The sequence below is a fragment of the Podarcis liolepis genome (assembly GCF_965112155.1).
Source record: "Podarcis liolepis genome assembly, chromosome: 4".
Taxonomy (NCBI): domain Eukaryota; kingdom Metazoa; phylum Chordata; class Lepidosauria; order Squamata; family Lacertidae; genus Podarcis; species Podarcis liolepis.
The window spans coordinates 84,729,998-84,745,703 of record NC_139558.1 but is presented as its reverse complement, the minus strand read 5'-3'; the positions used below and the strand labels follow the sequence as shown (position 1 = coordinate 84,745,703).

Below are 15,706 nucleotides of genomic sequence, written 5' to 3'. Positions count from 1 at the left end.
TCTTCAGAGTTCGAGACTATGACATTGCCGGGCTAAATTGAATTACTGTGCACTACAACATATTGCTGCAGGTCCTTCTTGGATCTGCATACCTCATTTGCTGACATTATTTACGGACCTTGATATTGACAAAAGAACTGCCCACAATGCAGACCTTTCAGGGCAAGGGCAATGCCCTGGATAGTGCCTCAAAGGAGCCTGGGTTCAAATCCCTGATCAGCCATGCTGTTCTCTTTGGGCAAGAGGCTGCCTCTCTATTTAATCTACCTCACACGGTGGCTGAGAGAATGAAAGTGGGAGGAAAGACCCATAAATACCATTCTCGAGCACCCGGGAGGATTGGTGAGATCGTAACATAATGAATAAATCTGTCTGGTACAGGAAAAGGAATCTTGGGAACTATGTTGCCCAAGTATCCCTCTGTACAGTCTGTTTGAGCTTCCTCAGGGAAAACTCCAAATCTTTCTCATGTCCAGCCTTTCCCCCCTCAACTTGATAAACAAGCTTCATTAATGCAGAATTTGCCATGGAGAGGCGATATATCTGTCCAGGGGACCAGTTGAGAGCCCCTCAGAATTGCTGACTTGAAAAGTCATCAGCACTTGACTCCCAGCAAGACAAGCGCTCAGCCTGTTATTGACTTCTATGCTGCTGAGCCAAGTTCAGCCGTGGCAGAATAAACTGCAGCAAATCAAATCATTGCTTTGCGAGTTTGAACAAAGCAGACCTAAAAACCACATACCCGTGCACACTACCTCACCATTTTTAGTTATCCTATAACATCTAGCCTGGTTTCTAAAGCCAACATAAATGGGCATATCTTCAAAGGGCCCACACCCCTGCCTATCACCTCTATTCCTCATGAGTGGAGAACTTGTGGTATTCCAGCTGTTGTTGGACTCCGACTCCCATCAGCCCCTGCCAGCATGGCCAATGATCAGGGAGGATGGGAGTTGGAGTCCAGGATCATTTGGAAGACCACAGACTCCCTAGACCTGCTGTAAATAAACAAAAAACGGCAAATGGATTATCATCATTAACTGGTGACTGCTAAAGAAACAAGAAGGGAAGTCTGCCGCCAGTCTGCTCTGCCACTTTTATGCATGTAATATCATTAACTTGTGACTGTCAACACCTACCCATGGGTCCAGAGGTATCTAGATTCTCCAGACATTACCAGCAAGCTACGCTGAGGCAGCATAACTGCTGCGGCATGTCCATCCGGATGTTTGAAATCCATAACAATCTGTGGAAAAGAGGGGGAAATCATCTGTTATTTCTGAGAATTAACTGTAAGTAGGCAAGATTTGTAGTGATGTATGGAAGTGAGAGCTGGACCATAAAGAAGGCTGATCGCCGAAGAACTGATGCTTTTGAATTATGGTGCTGGAGGAGACTCTTGAGAGTCCCATGGGCTGCAAGAAGATCAAACCGATCAATTCTTACGGAAATCAGCCCTGAGTGCTCACTGGAAGGACAGATCCTGAAGTTGAGGCTCCAATACCTGGCCACTTCATGAGAAGAAAAGACTCCCTGGAAAAGACCCTGATGTTGGGAAAGATTGAGGGCACAAGAAGAAGGGGACGACGGAGGAGGAGATGGTTGGACAGTGTTCTTGAAGCTACCAGCATGAGTTTGACCAAACTGTGGGAGGTAGTGGAAGACAGGTGTGCCTGGTGTGCTCTGGTCCATGGGGTCACAAAGAGTCGGACACGACTAAACAACAACAACAACAACAACAACAACAACAACAGGCAAGATTTGCCGCAGAAATCAGCATTTTGATTGTGTGTGTACGGACACAGTAGGCATTTGCACTCAGAATCACACAGTCTTTGGGAACACAGAAGCTGCCTTGTACAGAGTCAGGCCATTGGTCCACCAAGTTCAGTACTGCCTATACTGACTGGCAGTGGCTCTCCAGGTATTCAGGAATGGGACATTCCAAGGTGTACCTGGAGATGTTGGAGATTGAACCTGGGAACCTTCTGACTGCAAAGCAAAAGCTCTGCCACTAAGCTACTGCCCTACAATTTTACAAGGGGTTTTGTGATGGACTGGCTGGAGGCACCAGTTGGGAGAAGAGGGAGCAGACTGGAAGGAGGAGGCTGGCAGAAGCTGAAGAAGCAACAGGGTTTAGTGAGCAGGAAGACTCTGTGACAGAGAGCACTCCAGAACCAGAGGCTGGAGAGGAGTGGAGCCAAGAGGCAGCAACGTGTCAGGCTCATGAGGAGGCCGGGCTGTCCCCCACTTCTGCTGCGACCAGCTCCCCTCCCCTCCGTTTTCCCAGAATCCAAAGAGGTATGATGATGGTGGAACAAAGACTGGTAAGACGAAGGAGCCTCAGATTGCTTGGGAAGGAATCGGGGAGGAGGAGACTTAGGGAGTAGTGGGAAGGCAGGGACCTTCAGTCCCCACAACTGCCTCATAGGAGCAAGTTTTATCGGTATGAGTTGCTTTGCTCACTAGGCCTGGCCTCCTGAGCTGTCTTGCTTCTTTGAATAAAGAGTTAACTGAAGCCGTGTGAGCTATTGCTGATGTGCTTCTGTCAGGTTTGGACAAATTCATACAACAGAACAAGGCTATCCATGGCTATTAGCCAAGACAATGACATACTACCTCCAGGATCAAAGCCAGTATGATTCTGAATACCAGTAGCTGGGGTACACCATGACAGAGCTATTGCCCTCGTGTCCTGCTTGTGGGCTTCCCAAAGACATCTAGTTGGCCATTCATTGACGTTTAGGGTGGCCTGCCAGGGCCTAGACATCAACCCTGGTTTTGCAGTCCAAGGTAGGCGGGGGGGGGGGGACTTTAAGGACTTAGTAAAGGACTGCCATATCTGGCTGGTGGGGCTGTGCAAAACCTGGTGGGTTGCAGGTTGTATGGACAACACATGGAGCAAAATAGAAAATGAAATTACTGTATTTTTCCGTGTATAAGACTATATTTCCCCCCAAATTTTTTAAATTTAAAGTTGGGGGTCATTTTATACATGGAATGTTTAAAATACAGTGGTACCTCGGGTTAAGTACTTAATTTGTTCTGGAGGTCCGTTCTTAACCTGAAACTATTCTTAACCTGAGATACCACTTTAGCTAATGGGGCCTCCTGCTGCCGCCATGCGATTTCTGTTCTCACCCTGAAGCAAAGTTCTTAACCCAAGGTACTATTTCTGGGTTAGTGGAGTCTGTAACCTGAAGCATCTGTAACCCGAGGTACCACTGTACACAGGAAGCTGCTGGATCAGGCCAGTGGCCCATCTAAATCCAGCATTTTCTTCTCACAGCAGCCAACCAGATGCCTATGGGAAACCTGCAAGTAGGAACTGTGCGTAGTAGCAACTGGTATTTAGAAGCATTGCTGCCTCCAACAGTGGATATTATAGTGGCAATATGTGTAGAAGAATACATGGAAAAACATTGTTCCAAAACAAATTTATTGATATGCATCAACCAAACTTTGTAAAGGCAAAATATGGCTAGATGGCTTATGGGGGAAAATTAAAACCAATATTCACAACACAATAGAAACAGAGTGTTAAACAGAAGAAGCTGTTAGGTGGTGGAGGGAAGTCACAGGGTGAGGAATAAGGAAAAGCTATTTAGATACATACACATAGAATTGAAAATAGCTGTAATTCGAAATGTACTGTAAAGTGTGTTATGAAGATGTCATGGAATGAAATAATTTAAAATAAAGAGTATCAAGTATACATCCACATTTTGCAAGAGGGTTTTGCCCTAGTTCCGCCTCCTCAAATGCCATCGTAGAAGCCTTCCAGAAAGTAATTTCTATCCCACTTTTAATAATAATAGCAATAATAATTATGATAATAATCCTTTTGCAGTCTCGAAGGCTTCTGTTCTGACTCCGCCTTGCCGAGGCCACTCACTGAAGGAGCCAGACAGCATCTCCCTGCCTCTTTGTAAGTCTTTATCCCAGGAGTGCAATCTAAGTCGCCACTTCTTTGTCTCGTCCCCCCCACACCCACAGGCACAAAAGGAAAGGGAGGGAGGTGCATTAAGGCTCCTGGTCTTCTTTTTAATTCACTAAGGACTAGCAATCAATAGCGCTACTTCTGCCACTGCCAAATCAATCCGCCTCTCATGACAGCTTTCCTCCACAGGAGCGATTTCCAATTACTATTTTCGCTTCTACCCATTTTCTTTATTCTCGGAGGTGGCAAAACCAATGAAGATCAAATTTCCAGCTTGCCCATTGTGCACCGCTAAGGACTGCAGTCAATAATACGTGTTATATATACAAATTTTTATATGTGTCTATATTATGGGAGGCAATGCTGGATATTTGATCTCGCACAATGCTTTCCAATGTTTCTTTCAAAGGGGGGAGGGGTCGGAATAGCGTGTCTTCACACCCAGCCCTTCCCTCAAAAGCGTGAGCGATACGCATGAAGCTAAGAATACCACTCTGCAGTGTAAACATGACGCTGGAGCAAGCGTTCGTGACGAGGGAATGCGTGGCAGAGCATGCAAAGATGCCTAGATAGACTTCAGAGCAGGCGCTTGCATTCTGAAGGCTGCTCCCACTGCTAAAGGCATGGGCAAAATAATGCAAAGGGGGGGAGCAGGGGAGGTGGGGTGGGGGGAGAGAATTCAAAGAGAAGAGCAGCTGGGAGAGACAGGGGCATTTCTTAGAGCTAGGAAAGTACCACAAGGCTGCTTGCACAGAGGTGAAATTGCATTTGGCAGGCCATGTAGACAAAAAAGAGAGAGAGAGAGAAGGAGGGGGAAATCATTGTTAAAGAGGCTATATAGTAAGTGAGTCATTGTTTGATAATGATAGCTATAACATTGGCATGGAGAATAAGGGATGCAATGTGATTTTTTTAACAAAGAAAGAAAGAAAGAGGAACAAAAGCCCTGCAAAGTGATACCTTTATTTGGATCAAATTCTGCAGCTGTAGGCCAACTTCCAGATTACACTTAACTCTTCATTCGGCAGATCTGAGGGACTCAACAGCTTGCAAACTCCTACCACGGGGGTTGAGCAGCAGCTCACCTATTTTAAACCTTTATTGAAATGGAACCTGCTTATCTATTACATCTCCTATGATAGATAGATGCTGAAGATAGAAGATGGAAGCTGAGGGTCCAATACCGTGGCCACCTCATGAGAAGAGAAGACTCCCTGGAAAAGACCCTGATGTTGGGAAAGACGGAGGGCACAAGGTGAAGGGGACGACAGGATATCGAGATGGTTGGACAGTGTTCTCAAAGCTACCAGCATGAGTTTAACCAAACTGCGGGAGGCAGTGGAAGACAGGAGTGCCTGGCGTGCTCTGGTCCATGGGGTCACGAAGAGTCGGACACAACTAAACGACTAAACAACAACAACAACGATAGAAGATAGATAGATAGATAGATAGATAGATAGATAGATAGATAGATAGATGATATAGAGATAGATAGATGTCTCTGCTCTTACACTTCTTGAACACAGAAAGCTGTCTTATACTGGCATGATTTGTACACTACACTAAGCTAAACCATGACTAAGTGTGAACAAGCAAGTGTGAGAGCACACTTAGTGCCTGCTGCTGCATTCTGCTGCATTCTGCACTTGTTAGAGCTTCCAAGTCCTCCTCGAGGGAAGTCTCATGTGCAGTGCATTGCAATAATGCAATACGGAGGTAACCAGGACATGGGACACCGTTGCCTGGCTACCTTTCTCTGCAGTAAGAACTGCAGCAGTATGAATGAACTTTCAAATCGAAACCGGTGTATCATCCACCCATCAGATGGGAGCGAAGCAAGAGATGGGTCAGTAGCCGGTGTAGATTAGAGCAAGAAAGAGGAAACGGGATCTAAATCGGCTGACGTGCTGATGTCTTTCTTCTTCAGATACCAGGAGAGGGAAAGTGTTTGGGTTGTATCCAACTAAGTCCTACTCGAAGCAGGCTCATTGAAATTAGTAAAACTTGTGGAGGATGAGGATAAACTATGGCCCAAACTCGAGTCCAACATGACAGATGCAACTACCACTACATGCTCTTTGGTTCTCTAAAAACAAATTTAGACCTTGCCCTAATTTTCAAAACAGATGAGGAGCTGGTGGCCAGCCAATTTGGAAGGCAGGCAAATCCCACCTGATGACATACAAATGACTTGACCTCACATGTCTTCAATACACAACTTGCCATCTTATTGCTTGTCCGATAACACCAGGCCACAAGGCCCCCCTACTTCTCCTTCCTATCGATTTGCTTATTTGGAATTAGAGTCTGCCTGCCCTAAGCCACAAAGTATTTGCTGCTGAAAGTTTGCTGCCGGGAACTTTTGGCTCCTGAGGCCAAGAGTTTAACAGTTTTCATTGCCTCTTGATCTCTCTCACGCTGACTGGTGTAGCGAGAACTTAATCCCCCCCAGGAAAAGTAATGCAGGCCTTGGGCACCTTGTGCGATTACAAAGCCAAGGATTCAAGCCAGGCTCCCAGCATAGCCTGGTTTATTAAATTTCACCAACTGCCCACGCTCAGCTTCTTACAAAAGGCTCCCACTGTTTCCTCAGCCGCCTTCCTTCTACAAACAAGAAGCATTTAATGCTGTTTAGTCTCTGTATTGTTTGCCTCTTTGAGAGGATTTCACTACATTGGAATATGCCCGGAACCCATAAATTTAGCACTGATGCAGGCAAGTGCCGCCACCTCTGACGTGATCAGACCCTCTGGATGAATCAGAACATAAGGGCTGCCTTGCCGGATCCAGAGCAAGGTCTGTCTAGTCCACTATTCTCTTCTGAATGTCAGAACAGTGTGCTTACGAGCGGAGCATGACAATTATGTCCTTCTGCTTCTCTTTGTCCCAGCAGCGGGTATCTACTCCTCCAAATCTACCATATGCACACCTAATCCCCCTCCTCCTTTGGGTACCACTCCTTGCTATACCTGCAGCTCCATCCCAGGTACATTTCCCTTCTGAGGCTCACAGGGGCTGCAGCTCAGGTTCAAAGCCCAGAGAGCTATTGCTAGTCAATGCAGAATCACAGACTTCAACCTTTTCAGACCTGGAATTCACTTTAATCCCAACATACATTTGGGGACCAATTTCTTAATTCCCCCCCCCCACACACACACACTTTTATGTCCCTTTCAGCTCAGCACATACGCTCTGGAGTTAAGTCCCAGTGAGGGCTTCCTTCCACCTAAGAGCAAACACTTTCTTACGTCTATTATTGTAGGGCCCCCAAACAACCACACAAAGTCACAATTGCTATGTTCCCTCTTTTCCTTCCTTCTTTCCTTATGGGTGGAATTTGGGTGTAGCATGAGGGGAAAGATGATTCCAAGCAGGAATTTCCATGGCTTGGGGGGAAAAACCTAGACTGATAAGGGTCCCTGAAATTCCTGTTTGAAAGTATCATGGAGGATTCTCCAGGCCTGAAATACAAGAATATGTTTAAAGAAAAACTACTCTTTAGCAAGAAGACCCACAAACTTAATGAAAGCCATCACTTCGGTCAACGTTATCGTATAGGAAACATGTGGATTTAATTTCAACGCAGCATGGCTTGCTTTTGAAATGGATTTGTAAAAACCCATTTGGGGAAACTGCTCTCTGAGATTGCAACACTCTTACAGTTGTGCTTAACTCCTAATGAAGAAAAATGGGGATTCGCAGAAACATATGAAATACCGCATTCTCAAAGACATACATTCTTATTTTATATGCAAAATAAAAGAAATATATTTAACTTGAAATAGGTAGATGAAACCTTTCGTATCCCTCCTCAGCAGGTTGGGGACAGGTAGCAGCAGTCAAAACAACGCACAGAACTCCTCAGGTTAATAAGCTGTGCCACACCTGCTCAATCCTGGGCCTTGAAGCAAAGCTGGCATCAATGGTAGGCATTATTGAGCATATGGCTAGGCTCATTCATGAGAAAGGGCCTCTCTCTGGCCCTTGCTCACCAGGCCTCTTTAAACATGCAAGCAGTGACAAGAGAAAGGAGATGCAGCAACACCCTCCATTTGCATGGTGGACTGGTCGAGTGAACAGATTGCAGAGACAGCAAAGAAGCCCATTCAGGCTGCGGCCTAGACTGCACCTTGCCCAAGCCCTATTGGAGGTTGCTGCCCACACACTTCTACAGTCATACCTCACGTTACATTTGCTTCATGTTACGTTTTTTCAGGTTGCGTCCCGCGGTGACCCGGAAGTACTGGAAAGGGTTGCTTCTGGGTTTCGCCACTCACGCATGTGCAGACGCGCAAAATGACGTCACAGGCACACACAGAAGCGGCGAATCGCAACCCACACATGCGCAGACGCACTGCTTCGGGTTGCATTCCTTTCATGTTGCGAACGGGCCTCCGGAACAGATCCCGTTCGCAACCAGAGATACCACTGTACTGCGCCTTGCTGCTGGTGTGGTGGCTCCTCTAGAAAACTGCTTTAAACAGCTTGTAGCAGAGTTTCTTCCTGGTGGCAGATGACAAGAGACTATAAGACTTGTGCAAAATAGTCATGAGTTACTTTATTTCTTGGCTGGTTCACAAGCGATTATATGCAAAACTATTTACATACATCTTTGCATGTGGGTACTCTTTCCTCCTGCAGGCAAGTGCAACCTGCAACATCCTTTTGTATTTTTATACCCAGCTGTAACCAATCAACCTAGATTGTCACTCCTAACGATTAATGAAAACTTCTTTAAAGCTACAAACACCTTTTTCTGTTTCTTTGCAGAATGACTTCCTAACAAGCCCCGCACTTGAAATTCCTGGAGCTGCCACTACAAAGAAGAACATCCTACAGAAGGAATTCGTTCTTTGATTGTTAACAGACCTCTAAGGAAAGGAAGTTCACAGTTGTGTTATCGCTGCTCTTCACGTTTGTTGCAACAGGTGGTACGATCCAAATGATGTCTCCAGTTGCTTTTTAGCAGCTGCAGTGTTACTAAGAGGTCTCTGGAGGCATGTCCAACCCAAGCTTGTTAAGGGCGTTTAAATATTCAAATCAGTGCTTTGAATTGTGCACCTTGCTCCCCCACCTCTCTGTGGGTACACATGTACACACTTGTAGTTAGTGCTTGGCAAAACAGCATTCGCACTCAGCACTGCCCATGCCGAAGAATAACTTGCACATCCCACAGGGGAGATGCCCTAGACGTTGTAAGATAGTGCCTATGTCACCCTGTGGGCTCAACATTCCTTTCTTGGGCAGATATAAACAGATATTACACCGCATCAAAAGCAAAAGCAACGAGAATATACTTTGGCTGGAATTTCCATCTGACAAACTATAGCGCTGGTATACAGATTCATAAATGTGGTTTTGCTAGTTATACAAATATTCGACATATTGTTCTAAAACCTCCCCTCAGGGCTCAAAAGGACACTGCTGTATATAGGACATTTTATCCCGGCATAGTAATGGAAGTATAAATCCCCGGGGCTACGGCTTTTGTGTTGAAGATATTATCCAAGTCCATTTTACATCCCGGAGGGACAATACCGCCAAACTAGTGATTGCCAATTTAAGTTCGCTTCGCTGCTCAAAAGACCAATTGTGCCTCCTTCTGGTTTTATCATTCCACAGCCTCCATCTGTATGCAGAAAACTTTTCCGACAAAATTTGCCACAGCCTTAAAATAGACTCTCGAAACAAAGGGGGAATGACGTCACAGGCTCGATGAAATTAGCCCTTCTTAGTCAATCCCTGAGCTGAATACTGCTGAAATGCAACAGCTACTTTCTAATGCTCCACAGTTCAGCTCAGCTGCTGCTCAATTCTGACAGGCATCAGTTGCAGCCAGGTTCATTTCATGCTCTGATCTTCCAAAAATAGCTCTGAAAGTTTGTTTGTTTGTTGTTGTTCTAAGTAGCCACCACTGGTAGAGCTCTTGCAGAAATTAAAACTATTATTGAGTGGGTTGGGGGGTTTAAGTCCTAGTGCGCTTGCAACTCCTTGAGGAATTAAGGGAGGGAGAAAGAGATATAAATGCTGACCTGCATAATTAAGGATAACAGATACTGAAACCCTTTATAATTCATAATAAGAATGTAGCAAAAAGGGAACAGTAAGAATAGGGATGAGGATAACACAGGCTTAAAATGTCAAATATAATATAATAAAGGAAAGGCAAATGGGGACGGATGGATGGGCAGAAGCATGCCAACAGCCCAACTGTTCAATTTAGAGGCCAGGTAACCTAGGAAACTGCCCCTCAGTCCCAGCCCTGAAGGCACAAAATGGAGCACTAAGACACAAGCCTAGGATGAAAGGGAGAAAAACTGCATGGCGGTTGCCAGGCAACTTCTGCCACCCTCCTATCCTCTAGAAACAACAGTGGTTGCCTAGCAACTGAGACCTGCATTCTCCTACCTCAGTAGAGGCCTTGGTCAAAAAGAGCCTGGAGTCTTTTTGTAAACCTGCTCCAACAGAGGCAATGGCAAAACAGGGGGAAGGGGAGGCAGAGTATTAATGTGTGTGAGGAAAATTATCTCAATATAAATAAGAACATAAGAAGAGCCATTGGATAAGGCCAATGGCCCATTCCGTCCAGCATCCTAGTCTCACAATGGCCAACCAGGTTCCTGTGTGAAACTTGAAAGCAGGACTTGAGCACAAGAGCACGCTCCTCAATATCTGTGGGATTTCCCCTTCCTCCTCACTCCCGGCCTTCTCCGGAGGATGGAGCTTGCTCCAAGATCCTTGCAGCATATGTGCATTACACATAGTGGGCGGTATTTAATAAGAAGATTGTTATCTCACCGCCTAATATTACAAAAAGCTCTCTGTCAAAACAGTGGTGGCTAACCTTTGGCCCTCCAGGTGACAGGCATAGGTCAGCGGTAAAACACCTGGTGTCAGTGGACTTAGCTCTTTATTCAAAGAAACAAAACAGCGCAGGCCTTGTGATCACAACAACTTTTCTCAGTAGGTCTTGCCCCAATGAGGCAGTTGCAAGGACTGAGGGACCTTGCCTTCCCACTGCTGCCTAAGGCTCCTCTCCCAGTTCCTTCCCAGGCAATCTGAGGCTCCTTCATCTTGCCTCTTTGTCTTTGCCCTGCTCCACCCTCGTAATTTCTCTGTGTGTTCTGGAATAACAGGGGAGACAGGGGCTGGTTGCAGGAGGAGGGGGAGACTCCCTGGATTCTTCAGCAGCCTGACTCATCACTGTCTCCTGTTCCCTCTCCTCTTCTGCCTCTGCTTCTGGGCTTCTCTCTGCCATAGACTCTCCCTGCTCACTAAACCCTGTCACCTCTTCAGCTTCCAACACCTCCTTCCTCCCAGTCTGCTCCCTCTTCTTCATCGGACCATTCATTGTCATTCCATCCCCAGTTTGATGCCTCCCACCACTCCTCTGCATTGTGAATGCCAGTGAATGACATCAGGTGTTGGTGGACCACAACTCCCAACATCCCTGATTATTATGGCCAGGGCAGTTTGGGATGTTGGGAGTTGGGAGTCCCACAACACCAGGAGGGCAACAGATTAGCCACTGCTGTGCTAAAGCAATTCCACAGCACGATCCACTGTCTTGTAGTAATGATGAGATTAAAAAAGGAGATACACGACAAAAACAAGACAGAAAGTCGAGAAAACGCTGACCAATTAATCTGGAAATAGTTGCTCTGGTTATGTACCTTGGGAAGGAGACATCCATCTGATTCACTGACTTCAATGGGGTTTACTTCTGGTGGAAGTGTATAGGATTTCACTACAATCTGACAAGTACTTGTATTGATTAGTGAAGTACAGAAGGGCTGAGCCTGATAACAGACAGTAAGAACATAAGGGCCCTGCTGCATCAGCCCATCCTGGCATCCTGTTATCACAGTAACCAACTAGATGCCTACGGGGAGGAACACGCAAGCAAGACCTTAAATTTGCAGCAACACTCTCTCCTCCTGACGTTTCCAGCAGCTGGAATTCAGAAGCATACTGCTCCCAATCATTCTCGCCTTGCAGTAAATGGACAATTGAAGGTGTCTGAAAGATGGACAGTGATTCCCCCATGGAGACACAATTTAAGCAGAAGTAGCATTTTCTGGATTTTGCTGTGGCTGCGATTACCCTGCGGCAAAAAATGAAAAATGATGTGGCAAAGTCAACAGAAATGTAATTCTGCAACTTTGCATTAAAAAAGAGAGAGCGCTTAACTCACTCTGCAATTTTCAGGATATTTTTTAAATTATAGTACAAAACACCCAATGAGGATCCTTCTACCAGAGTGCCAACTTGAATAAAATATTGGGGGGGGGACAGATAAGCCCCACCCTGCATAATCGGTCACATGACCCTCACATCATTTGAATGACAAAGTCCATTAACGGGGGGCGGGGGTGGCCCCCTCAAATATTTTATGGGAGGACAAAGAGACCTCAGCCCCTATGAGTTGGTTCTTTGTATGCTTCCTACAAAGAACAAGTATCTGTGTCTCATTGAACATGCAGGTATCCATCAAAACAGAGCCCTTCAAAAGTAACTGCTTTAAAAATTATGGTTCTTTGAGGGGGGGTTTACAATCAACATTTTATGAAATATATAAATAGGCACATTATATTTTTGTCTCTTTGAGTGAAGATACCCGACTCTTTCATTACACAGATTCTAGTCTGTGCACCCTTCTCACTGGCTGCCTGTAGTTTTAACTCTGGCTTTAAAAGAGAAGCTCACTTAGAAACAAGCATCGCCATAGGAAGATGAAGGCAGGTATGTTTTTGTGTGTGAGGCTGATGAGCTGAGGAATTTTACAGCGTGGGGTTCCTTTTGAAGAATCAGAATGAAAGCTGAAACCATACCTTTCCAGGAGCCTTGCAATACATACATACATATACATACATATATAAATATATACGGTATATATATATATATATGGAAGAACCAACAGCAGGATGCAAGATTTGCGGGATCAGAATGAAAGCTGAAACCATACCTTTCCAGGAGCCTTGCAATACATACATACATATACATACATATATAAATATATACGGTATATATATATATATGGAAGAACCAACAGCAGGATGCAAGATTTGCGGGATGAGTCTTTGAGAGAAATGTGGGAATATAAAGAAGCCAGAGACAAAAGAAATAAACTAGGGCAAGTGTCTTAACAGAACAGCCTGTTTAATTTTTATTTTTTAAAAGGGGAGAGAGAATACAGGGACCCACATGCTGGGCTGAAGTGTGCTCTCATTGTGAGGCCACATTCGCCACTCGCTGAGCCTTTTGCATCAGTGGAAACTAGTTGCTGAAAAGCCCTGTTAGGAGCCTTGAGAAGCCCCCTGGGATAGACTGGTACAGAATTACAAAATCACAAAGTTGGAAGCTTTTGTCTCAAGCAGGGAACAGAGGATGAAAAAGACCTTTCTCTGCCGTGGACCCTGGAGAGGCACTTCTTGCAAGAACAGACAAAACTAGGCTAGACAGACAAACAGTTTGGTTTGCTGTGAGACAGCTTCCCATGCTCCTAAGTGATCTAGTGGCTGTGAATACAAGGCAGATACTTATCTAGGGGGATCCTGTCTGGGAAGGGGATTTTGCTTGGTTGCAAGAAGGGTTTGGGGGCGGGAGTACCTGTGATGGTACGGAGTGGAGGCAAGGAGGGATCAGGGTTCAATTCCTCTCGAAAACACCTTTTTACAAACAAAAAATTAGAGCCCCGTCCCTAAGGATGCTTAGCTCTACAAAACGTAGCTTCATCTGTCACATCTACTTTGGCAGTTTGCAAAATGGGACCCCGACTCTTTCCGTAGGCTCACGTCACTGAAATCTGTTTAGAGCTTGACAGAAGCTGAGCCTGAGTTGAAGCAATGCTCCCGCAACAAAGCAGACATGCAGGCAGTTTGTGCATCTCTAGAGACACCATCCGGAAGCCATGAATACAACAGTCACACCTAACCAGGCAGCTTAAGAAAAGGCCATTTTGCAGGTCTGCCTCTTTGCATTTTCCAAGCAAATAGGTTATTTCCTTGGGGGAAGCAGCATGTACGCAATTGCTAGTGAGCTGCAACACAAGCATTTGTTTTATCAGGAACACATAAATCAGGAGGCTACTGCTTATTTAACTGACAGTAAGACAGAACAAGGGGCGCGGGTGGCGCTGTGAGTTAAACCACAGAGTCTAGGACTTGCCGAACAGAAGGTCAGCGGTTCAAATCCCCGTGATGGGGTGAGCTCCCGTTGCTCGGTCCCTGCTCCTGCCAACCTAGCAGTTCGAAAGCACGTCAAAGTGCAAGTAGATAAATAGGTACCGCTCTGGTGGGAAGGTAAACGGCGTTTCCGTGCGCTGCTCTGGTTTGCCAGAAGCGGCTTAGTCATGCTGGCCACATGACCCGGAAGCTGTACGCCGGCTCCCTCGGCCAATAAAGCAAGATGAGTGCCGCAACCCCAGAGTCGGCCATGACTGGACCTAATGGTCAGGGGTCCCTTTACCTTTACCTTTAAGACAGAACAATTTGACAGTAGAATCATAGAAATGTAGAGTTGGAAGGAACTACAAAGGCCATCTAGCCTAACCCCTGGCAATGCCCAATGTGGGGCTCAAGCCCACAACCCTGAAATTAAGAGTCTCATGCTCTACCAACTGAGCTATCCTAGGCAAAGAAATTACTATAGCGTCCTGGGAGCAGGGGAATCCCAAGTCTCTGATGTGCAGAAAGAAAATGAGGATTACAATTGTATTTATCATGACCAACTTATTGTGTTAGCTCCATGTAGGAATAGCTACAATCATTTGAGTATTTCTAGGTAGGAATCTGAATTTGGAACTTAAGAGATCCCTGTATTCTGTGACCAGAAATCCCACTATTTTAGTCATTACCCAAGACTGAAAAATGCCCCCCTGACCAAATAGTTCCACCATTGTTCCTTTTCATGGAGCACCAAGAACGTCGAAGGCAGCCTGAGAGAAATGCCACACCTGTCTCAGGTAAGGGGATAGACCGAGTGTATCTTGGCTGAGGGTTCCCAAAATCCTAGAGCCAGCATAGTCTGGTTGATCACAGAGCAGTGATCAACCTGAACAGGCATGGCCAGCACCCCATTTAAACGGACTGTGCCCAGAGTGGCCATGTATCCTTCTTTACAGAGGACAGTTCTCTTATCTAAAGGGTTGCCTGGTCCCAGTCCAGTACAGGGATAAAGAACCATAACAAAGGAAAACAGAGGTCTTGGAATTTCCCATCGAGCATCAGACCACAGGTTATCTTTCCCACTATGATGAAATGTGCTGCATTTCTATTTAAACTCTAGAAATTATTTCTGAACTCGCATCTAAACACATAAAGTTGCATATGCAAATTATATGCTAATATTTGCCATATATTTTGACCTGTTTTTGCTGGTGCATTTCGTGTGTGTGTGATGTGTAAGTAGCCCCCTGAACTCTACACCCCTTGGACAAGCCCCAGGAAGGTTCTTACACAAAACACCCACAGGCAGACAGATTCCTCAGCAGATAAATCAATGTGCAAAGGTTTTCTTTGAGAAAGGAAGCTTTAAGTCCACTGGTTTAAAGCGGGTTTTTCTTAATGCTGCATTCTCCCTTTTTATTATGTTTTCTGGTTGTATCATAATCACCACCCACACAACCCTAGCTATAATACCCTACCTTTCTACAGAGTTCTCGAAAGCTGTTTAGCCACTGTGTTTTCTGTCTGCGACAGGAGAATAATTGCACTTCTCCACTTCACAGTAATGCAATAAACTGCAATAAACTTTCAAAGTGCTCAT

The 15,706-nt window shown here is 45.4% G+C and overlaps 1 protein-coding gene across 5 annotated transcripts in view; it reads right to left on the bottom strand.

Annotated features, from left to right (window-relative positions):
- ALKBH8 (alkB homolog 8, tRNA methyltransferase) overlaps positions 1–15,706 on the bottom strand; it is a 61,333-nt gene that overhangs the window by 13,748 nt on the left and 31,879 nt on the right. For all 5 annotated transcript variants that reach the window (XM_083499609.1, XM_083499608.1, XM_083499610.1 and 2 more), the window contains exon 8: positions 1,140–1,246. In XM_083499609.1, coding sequence (XP_083355735.1) covers positions 1,140–1,246 — 107 coding nt within the window. The remainder of the gene's footprint in view (positions 1–1,139; positions 1,247–15,706) is intronic.